The following is a 10,765-nucleotide window of genomic DNA, read 5'->3' on the forward strand; positions in this document are numbered from 1 at the left end:
TGGCCCTTGGCCTTATGGTTTTTAAGTTTGATCCAAGCTAGCAACAAAAGATGCTGCCCCCCCATCTCATTGTGTTCTTCCATTTGATCAGAAACCAGTTTGAACCAAGTTTTTCTTTTTCTTTTCTTTTTCATTTTGTCTGGAGTTTATAAAGAGTTTAGTACAGTATCTGAGGTTTAACCCTAGATCTGCAACCTATAATGCTGAACCAAGTATGGTGTGAAGGCGAGTACACAAATTTTTCCTTTATGTCTGGCCTCGTATCTTCCAGTTCACTATGTTATTTTGATGAAATACTTCTAAAGAAAAGATCATTCTTCCAAAGAACGACAAAGTTGAAACTTACAAAGATGTAAAGAAACAAATTTTTAAGCTGGCATTGAAATTCAACATTCAAAAATGTAAAAAAAAAAAAAAAAAAAAAGAGTACAATTTGGTTATTTACACAAATTCCTTGTACCCCGAATGCAACCCACATCGACAACATTCATTTTCAATGGCTTTTAAAGTGGCTTCAACGGAAGAATGAAAACGCAGTTATCTGAAGCGGAAAACATAGTTACCAGGAGAAATTCAAATCACGAAACTGATAAATTATGCAGTAGATGTAACTTCCCCTTCATTTGACTGAGTATTCATTTTCAGAACAACTGTGGCTGGATCTTTGGACAAAATGAAATTTCCTTTGTGATCTGTTTCGCCATACTCTGAAACATGAGGATCCATCACAATACTGCACGATCTCCATTGTTGGCACATTAAATCGACACCATAATAATTCAAGTGGTCTCAGCGATGCTGCTCCCTGTCACTGACCTGCAATAGAATGCGAAAATAGAAGAGTTTGTGACAGATTTCCAAAGTAATAATTCACACCCACTTCTCATTTAGAAAGAGCAATTATCCGTGACATCATTTTCCTTTTTTTACCGAGAAGATGAGGGAATTCAACACATATATAGGAGATGCCGTCATCTAACATTTTTAAAAAATTGCAGCACTGAATCAATTAATTTAATACTTCAGCAAATTAATAAATTGGAAAAGTTAAAGTTGCATAAGTAATAGATGAAGTTTGAACTGCTAATAAATTTCCATCACGATCAAAATCTACATACAGAAATAGGCTTACCTATTACAGGTTGGATCTTCACCAGAGCCATCACAGACGCTCTTAGCTCTATAATCCAGACTTCCACGTCCAAGGTTATACAGCCACACCTACAAACAAGAGATATAATTAACAAACTTATCCATACAATTCTTTGTTTAATCAGGCTGCAGTCTTTCAAGCATCAAACATTAGTCCAATATCAACCACACTACTGATTCAAAAACTTTAGGCTTTAAAAATGGTCAAACTACAGAGTATGTTAAATTGTTTACAGACTTAAAAACAAAGACCTTGTTTATATCTACATTCATGTAATGCCATAACCATAAGCACCATGAGACCCTAAAAGGTAAACTAGCACATTCAAGACCCTGTTTGGTAATGGAAAATTTAAATAATGAACAAATGAGTAAAAAGGCAACCCTGTTTGGTAATGGGATGGACAAACAAAGAATAAGTCTCTTTCAAGAACTGTTAGGAACATCCAACAACATTTCTTGGATACTGGCATTCACTGTTAGGGCTAATAAGAGTCAAGACAAGCAATGGACGTATATTGGTATTTTGGCAACAATCCAGGTTTCCTCAACAGTAGAAAAGGTATCTCAACGGAAAGTTACATAACATTAAATTTCTCAATATTCAGTTACTGATAATAATCCAATTAGCAAACTCTCAAGCCTAAGTTTGCACTTTCATTGCCAAATTAAATTGCTTGCTTAAAACCAATACCAAAAAATCATGGAGAACTTATTTTAACAAACACAGATCCTTACCTCTCTAGGAAAGTGATGGTATGTCTTTGGAGGGAAATAAGAATAGTATGGGGGCAGATGAGGTACAATATCATGGTCGTTCGTTTTTCTGATTGTGTTTGGCACAAGTTTGCCACAATAAGAAGCAAAAGCAGCATTCCCTATCCAAGGTTGTCCAAATGTAATAACTTGAACATTCTTGGCTTCATGAGTAACCTGGGAATAAAATATTTCATTTCTCATTCAACTCTGAAACAGTAGCTAGGCAATCTTCATATTTAACCAGAAATTAACTCAAAAGATTTGGAAAAACAATGATACATAATTCAACCTCATGTAGCAATCAAGAAGGTTCGCATTTACCACATTATGAAAAGAACAGCAATAATAACATATTTCCAGCTGTATCAAGAAAGACTCAAGATTACCGTCAGATCAAGTGCACAAAAGGAAGCCATAGCCCCTCCCATTGAATGCCTGTCACCATGATATCAAGGTCTCCATAAAATTCTTTTGCTTCTTTAACAGCATTTAGAATTCCAGGGCGTATGGTTGTGTTGTGGTAAGCAGCATAAAATCCATGGTGCATTTGAAATTGCAGCAAAAGGACTAACGATTAATAACAATCACTACAGCATAAATTCACAAATAGGGAGAAATTTGTTATGCATACCATAGCAACAGGCATGCCAGAGTAATTTAAATCAAGCTGTTTCCAGAATAAGTCTTCAATCCAATTCTGTATGCTGTGAATGGATAGATAAATCAATCAAACAGAAAACAATAAAGCTCATTAGATTTGCAGAAAACAGTATCTTAATTTCTGCGTGCTACAAATCTTTTGTATCATTTAAGTTTCCATGCCATTAACAGTCTTGCTTTTGAAAACATTGCTGAACAGATATTATCGAGGAAAATAGTATTAGTACCTGTGTTCCTGCGTTCCTCTAAAGGCAATAACAATGGCATTAAGATCCTTTGCCACCCCAGCAAATGCCTATCAATTCATAGTCATTTAAATGTCAATTACAAAAATAAAAAATAAAAAAGAATAACATGGGTCATGGTTCTAATAAATATTCAAATACAAAATGAGAAATGCACCTGTAAACAATTACGGCGACTGTACGGCTCCGGTTGGCTTGAGGGGGTCAATAATTGGGAAAGGGAGGGAAGGGTCGGAGAAGAGGAGGCAAAATATTAAGTGTCACGGATTTTCTTTTCTAATTTTTTTTCGGTTTTCTTTTTTTTCAATTACTTAATTGCCCTTGTTGAACTTTCTATGGCCGCGGATTTTTGAAATATTTGGTAGCCTGTGGATGGATGGTATTTGAGAATATTGGGTAGATTATGTGAGGGGTATTTTGGAAATATTGGGTTGATGTGGATAAGTATAAATTTATTACTTCTTTTTCCAAAAAATTTATTAGATTTTTAGGTTCGTTGGATCTAGGGATATAATTAAGCCGAGTCGAGTTGAATAGTGAGAAGCTCGAGCTCGAGCTCGACTCATAACTCGATGTTCGATATTCGGTTCAAACTCAATCAAATTTTATTTTTTAAGCTCGAGCTCGTTCGATTAAGCTCGATTAATATCGACTCGATAATAATCGAACCAAATTCGAATTTTCTTCGAATTAAATTCGAGTAGCTTACGAATACTAATGTATCATTTACACTCCTAATTAAATTCACTAACCTCTCTTTCTTACTTTTTTTTTTTTTTTGGGAGGAGGGCATTTTCCGTTTTCTTATTTTTATTAATGAAAAATTATTTAAGAACGATTATATTTTTTATTATATTAATTTTTTAATATCTATCTATACGATAAATTATAGTTATTCCCTCTTTAATTTTTCTTCGATATGATATCATCAATTTTACTATTTATTTTAATTTCTAAGTCAACGTTCTTCATTAATACATCAATCTTATTAGATATTATTATATTTAATTATTATATAATTTTTATCTTCAGACTCTGTCTTACGTGACAAATCTCTCTTCAGGATAAAGTTCGTTTGCCTTTAAGTTTCATCACAAGATGACAACACTTTTCTAATCCGTTAAATCAGTCGTTTCTTTTTTCCATTTGCTTTTGTCTTTGTCTGCATTTTTATACTAACTTGTCTGACTCGGAGAATCTATTTGATAGAATAATGGCATGCTTCCTTTCCTTTTCCCCTTGGCATGCTTCCTTTCCTTTTCCCCTTTCTGTCCAGCGGTTTGGTCCCATAGCACCATCATTCAGATTTGGGAATTCTTCTCCTCTAATCATTCCATCCTCACCGTTAGATCTAATAATTTGAATATTTATTCATCTAAAATATTAATAATTTATGTATTTTTATCAAATTTTAAAATAAAATAAGATTGTAATTTATGCGACGTAAGAAATAATTTTATTTATTTTATATATTTATGTACACATATAAGTAATGATATTAAATTTTAAACAATTAGTTTAAAGTTTTATTGTAAAAAATGTTCAATAAAAAAATATTTGTTTACATTCACATGATTTTATAATCAATTTCAAAAGTAAAAAATTTTGTTTTTGCTTTTACTACTTAGATTCACTTAAAAAAAAAAACAATAATACTATAAAAAATTATATTATAAAAAATTAATTTTAAATAAATACACATGAATTTACTTTTATATAATATAATTATATTACAATTAGTACTACATTTTAGTCATTTATTTTTATTTACAAATTTAAAAAAAATACCAATAAAATCAACAATTAAAAGTAAGTCTATACAATATTTTTTAAATAAATAAATAAATAAAACCAATGAATACTGCCTAAATAATTAAATCAATAAATTTTACATTCAATCATCAAAATATTTCAAAAGAGTGATTATTATGCTAAACCGATCTTTCTTTTTCACTCCAGCATTCATAAATTATGAAAAAATTTCTATAAGATTCATATATACACTCTAAAATAAACAAAATATTTAAAATTTTCATAAAAATTTCAAAAACAAAAGAGCATTAATTTTAACCTTTTAATATGCGGATACACAAATTATTAAAAATATAATAAAAATTATGTATCTCAAATATCAAAAAGTTATAAAAATACAATAAAAAAATTTGTACATCTCTCAGGTTAAAAAACCATTTCTTTGTGAGCATAAACGTTAAAAAGATATAAAAATAGAATTAATATTAAGATTATAGTTAAAGAATAAATCATCTTCTAATTTATATGATATTCAGTTTTTTTAATTTAAAAATAATCAAATAATAAAGAATTATAATAAAATCTCTAAAAATTAAACTTATATTTTAAAATTTTAAATTTAAAATGACATATATTAAAATAATTAAAAAATATATTTTATAATATGACTTTTAGATTTTAAAAATATACATTTATATTATTAGAAAACTAATTTTTAAATATAATATATATTACTATATTTGAAAATTGCCCTTGTTGAACGATTTTAAGCCGTGGATTTTTGAAATATTGGGTTGCTGTTGATGGGTGGTATTTGAGAAAACTTGCAAAAGATAAAAAAGATAAAAAAAAAATAAAAATAAGAGGAAAAAGTTAAAAATTAAAAAATAAAATATCATAGAGGTTGCCATACACACACTTTTATTAAATTTAAAATATTAATTCCATAAATTAAAGAATCAAATAATCACTTTATTAATATAATATATATAAAACAAAATTAATAATAAAAAAAATAAAAATAAAAGTGACATGTTTCAATCTAACCTGGATCGAAAAAAATTCGACTGATTTATCTAAATGAAATGGATCAAATTTGTCAAATATAAATTATTATGACATTTTTATCAATTAACACAATTTGTTGTAAAATTGATTTAATAAAAATTTTGTAAAAATGACACAGAGTTCATTAAATTAAGATATTTAATAATAATTTTATTAATATATAAATAAAAACATAAAATCAAATGAATAATTAAAAAGATATTTATATATTTGGGCAGGACAAAACACTCTAAAATCAAATCCGATTTGACTAAAATTTTTAAAAAAGAGAACTTCATTCAATTTCAGTTTAAGAAAAATATATCGATTGAATCCAAACAAATCAAAATACATAAAATACGGGTGTTTTGTCTTATACACGCACATTTATATTTTTCTTGAAAAAATTGATTGACCAATTTCTTTCGTTGAAAAATGTTTTTAATTAAAAACATTAAAAACAAAAAAAAATGAAATGCAAAAAGAAAAACAAAATTAAGTGCCATGTATACACATTCTTTTTTTTATAAAAAAAAAAGAAAAAGAAATGGATTAAAACAAGAGATGCCAAGTGAATTTTTAAAAAATAAAAATAAAAACGGATTCAAATATATAAAAAAGATATTTTTAATTAAGAAAATAAAAGATGTATATCATTTTTTGTATTTTATAAGTTATCATATTTAAATATTTTTTAATATCATTAATTAATAAATATATATTATATTTATAATTAAATGCCACTGATAATAATATCATTGAATATTTTATTTATTTATTTATTTATTTTTACATTTTAAAAATAATTTTTATTTTTTAGCCAAAGAATTAAATTATTTGGTTTCCAAATTTTTATCAAAATTAGATATAAAATAAAGATATCATTACGAATGATATTTCATAAAAATAAATATATTTTTGTATATGAGAAATGGGGTAGAGAATGGAAAGGATGGTAAATGGTGATGCAAGCATAGAGTGTATGCGTATCAAATTCGTTCTATCAAAGTTTTTATATAAAATAAACATATCATTGCAAATTATATTTATAAAAATAAATATATTTTTTATTTGAGATATGGGACAGGGGATGGAATATTCATTTCTGCATAATAATTCAAAGTACAAAATAAAAGTTCTTCATATGATTTTTTTTTTTTAAGTAATTGAAACCCACCTATTTGTTATTTCTAATTTTTTTATAATTAAAATTATCATAATTTAAATCTCAATTATTAAAGTTAAAAATTTAACTACCTTTGCATCTACATTTAATTTAATTATATGGTAAATTAAATTATAAATTTATTACATCTATTTAAATTACCCTAAAATTTTCTCACCTTCTTTTAAAAAAATTATATTTCAAGTATGATTAGTAAAATGTGCTAAGTTTGTTTGAAAATAAAGACTCATGAAAATAAATAAATAAATAAATATATCTGTTGGAGTTAATCGTAGAACATCTGACTTTTTCCCATAGTGTACTTTAGTCTTCGAACAAGCATGTGTTCCAGAATAAATCACTTTCAAAAAACTAAAAAGATGCAAACTGCAATGAGAAAAGTCCAACATTCTAGATTTTAACGGAAGGTACGATATGTTCCAAGTGGAGAAAAATGTGGCTAAGAAAAGCTGGAGTCTTTCCTTTGATTGGAGAATCAAGAGCCCCCCATAACTCCTCAATTGGGTTCCACCTTCTTTGCGTAAAGTACTATATTACATGGTTTTTCCACGTAAAAAATAGAAATTCTCCACAGATTATCTTCGAATTAATATAATACTATTATCAATGATTTTGCTCGAACCCAGCAATTTGCGCGTCTGGGTTGCTCATTTCATCAATAATAAAATGGAAATATTTTTTAATTTAACAACTGAATTGACGTGTATACTGGTTAGCGTGACACTGGTTACCGTGACTTTTGGAGCGGTGGTCACCAGGTACGCAAGTTACAGGAGTAAGAAGTTTGACAGCAGCCGTCCAATTTACATCCACTTTTCAACACGCAACTTCCAAAAACAGCATAATGAATTCCATGAAATAGTTCAGATCTTCACTTAGAATATATATATATATATATATATTTTTATGAATGAATATGTAAAATTAATTTTTTTTAAATTGAATTTTGAATTGAATAATAATATGAAATAATAGAATTAAGTTGAGGAAAGATTTTAGATAAATTCAATTCAATCTAAATTAATATATATAAAAATATATTTTTTTAATTATTTGTTTAATTATATATTTATATTTAAAAAATAATATTTTATTAATTTTAAATTAAATTGAGTCAAGTTAAATATCATTTATATAATATCAAATCAAATTTTAATATAAAAAATAAAAAAAATTTAAATTAAATCAAATTTAAATACTATATATATAAAATCGAGATAAATTTAAAATAAATAAAAATTTACCTAACTCGATTTGTTGTCATATTTAGTCCAAACCCACCAACTCGGATATTATGGTTAATGCGGCATGGAATTCAGTTCCATAATACAAAAAAAAAAACAATAATCGGACTCTAGATGCTAGCAGCAGCTGTTGACTATTGAAGAGCCACATCCAGTACTCCCACTTAAAATTAAAAGTAAAAAAATTGATAAAAAATTTTCATTGGACACTTTTTTGCGACCATCTATTGCTATATAACGACGACCTCTAGGCAAGTTTGGTGTTGCTAGCTTGTAATAATGGAGCCTAATTCCTCTCCCCCCTCATTGACTTTGAGCTTTACTTTCTCTGAAAGATTCAATTTTAAGGGCAAAGGGGCAATTACGGCTTTGCTTCTGACTGGCATATCGGCTGGCGCCTTGGCTGCTATCATATACAGATGTATCAGACGCTGTAGAAATGTCGACGCTATTGTCGACGGTCAGGGTCAGGTTGATATAGAGACTAACACTCAGAATGAAACCCCACTTTCTACCGTTGAGTAATGTCAGTAATCTTTTCTTTAACCTTTTTTTTTATTGAATATGTGGGTTTTTGTCTAACATTGCTTCTCCTTTTTTTTTTATAAGCTATAATTCCGTATCATCTTGTTGGATTTCCTGTTGCTACATGCTGACTGATTATTAAAATATTGAAAAGTTATTAAAAACCCTTTGATTTATATCTATTATCCTTTCATTAGATGAAACATTGCAAAACCTCCAAGTCATATATTTTGTTAATTCCAGTTTTTAACAAAGGCAGTAATTCAATTGGCTGTTTGCTTTAACATGGTCGATTGCTGGAAGCACAAGGCATGAAGACAACTCTTGCAATCACTAATTCAAAATGAGATTTTAATTCAGAGGAAACTGTCAAAGTTACCAAATTGCTAATAACCACCACCACAAAGTGACTTTGTTTTTTGGAGAATGAAAAGCTTTCATAGACCAAAACCCTAAAGCAAAATAAAGAAAAGTTGGGCAATAGGAGAAGTAACAAAGAGTCAGGAGTGCAGAAGTTGCTGTCATTCCCCAACTGGCATAAATAGAAGCAATAGTAGTCCATAAATTACATGCCACAAACGATGTACACATAGCATGTCTACAAGTCAATCTAATGTGTTCTATTTTTACCTAAGTGTTATAATAAAAGAAAATGTTCACTTTACTCTTCAGGTTAAGATTGCCATCATAAAGTTAATGAGTATAACATTGATTGATTAAATCAGCTGAATTCAACTTTTTTACAATATGCAAAAACACTTTTTGCTTGATTACATTGATTTGAATCTATTATTTATATCAAAATATTGTTAAAAATAACAAGAACTAATTAACTTTTAAAATCATATTTTATGTATGTAATATAATTAACGCATCAATTAAGATTTTGTATAAAAATTTGTAATTTGCTATACTTATTTTTCTTCAAAGTCATAACATTCTTTTTATTTATAAAAGAGTTAGGATAAATTGAAATCCAATTTGATTTCATTCTTTTTTATTTTTCGAATCAAATCTCATTTAGTAAGCACTTGATATTTTCTTAAACATAATTTTAAAAAAATATGAATTTAAAAAATTAAAAAGTGTTCATGAATTTGGTGGCATCCAATTGTAAACATTTTTTAATTTTAGATTTTGTTTCAAATTGACTCAAATCACTTATTCAATTTATTTTTTTATTAAAATATTAAAATTTTATAATACTAAATATATTTTAAATTTAAAATTAAATAAATTTTTAATATAATAATAGTTTGAATCCATACTTAAAAAGTTATGCATAAAATCATAAATCATACTCATAATCCAACTAACGAACATGTTTATTTCCTAATAAAGTAAAAAATTATATTTAATTAAGGTCCATTTGTGTTTTTTTTTTTTGTTGTTTGCTTGAATTTTGAAAAACATTCCTTAATCAAACATGAATATGAATTTAAAAATACATATTTTCTTAATTTATTTTAATTAGTTTAATTAAATTAAATTTATCTAACTAACTTTCTAAGATTTAATTGATATAAAATTATATATTTTTCATATGATAAATAATATTATTATACTTAAAGTATATGAGATTATTTGATAAGAAAAAAACAATTGAAATTAAAAAATAATTTGTGATTTTTTTAAAAAACCTAATAATTAACCATAATTTATAGGATTTTTTTCATTGAATTTTAACTATAAATTTATTTTAAACATAAATAATTAGATATATATGATTTTATCTTTTTTAAAAATTTTAAAATTTTGAATAATTAAGAATTTTTTAAATATATTTATTTAATAAATAACATAAAATTAAAAATGATCTTACACATCATCATGAAAATAAATTTTTTCACACATAAATTATTTATGATTACTTTATAAATAGATAACAAATAATTAAATTAAATAATAAGTAGTTTTTAACTTGTTACGTCATAAATTAAATTTTCTCAAATAAAAAAAATTTTAATTACAATTAAAAAATAATCAAAAATAAATTAATAAAACAAGATAATTCGTGTATTACACGAATAACGAACAAATAAATGATATAGATGGATCCTATTCCTACGAAGTATGGTACTTTAATTTTTACATCGAACGTGCTTTCTTCGTTTTATTAAAAAGAAATTTTGTTTCTTTTTTTTTTTTTAATGACATTTGGTAATGGATGAGAAATAGTGTTGTGGTTTGAATTA

General features: G+C 26.5%; 1 protein-coding gene across 2 annotated transcripts; it reads right to left on the reverse strand.

Annotated features, from left to right (window-relative positions):
- Window positions 1-275: 275 nt before the first annotated feature.
- On the reverse strand, window positions 276-3,464 carry LOC149512675 (secreted mono- and diacylglycerol lipase 1-like). Of its 2 annotated transcripts, XM_089751894.1 has the most exons (7): window positions 2,974-3,464; window positions 2,799-2,866; window positions 2,543-2,615; window positions 2,298-2,388; window positions 1,891-2,085; window positions 1,133-1,221; window positions 276-816 (listed from the first exon to the last, which is right to left on the reverse strand). In XM_089751894.1, exons 4-7 carry the CDS (start codon window positions 2,337-2,339, stop codon window positions 780-782), a joined length of 363 nt encoding a protein of 120 aa, XP_089608020.1. In that variant the 5' UTR covers window positions 2,340-2,388; window positions 2,543-2,615; window positions 2,799-2,866; window positions 2,974-3,464; the 3' UTR covers window positions 276-779. The 2 variants fall into 2 exon arrangements, with proteins under 2 accessions (XP_089608020.1, XP_089608019.1); XM_089751893.1 differs by lacking the exons at window positions 2,543-2,615; window positions 2,799-2,866; window positions 2,974-3,464 and having other exon boundaries at window positions 2,298-2,480.
- Between the last annotated feature and the right edge of the window lie 7,301 nt (window positions 3,465-10,765).

The sequence above is a fragment of the Durio zibethinus genome, chromosome 22 (genome assembly GCF_047325235.1).
Source record: "Durio zibethinus cultivar Kanyao isolate XHJ-2024 chromosome 22, ASM4732523v1, whole genome shotgun sequence".
NCBI lineage: Eukaryota > Viridiplantae > Streptophyta > Magnoliopsida > Malvales > Malvaceae > Durio > Durio zibethinus.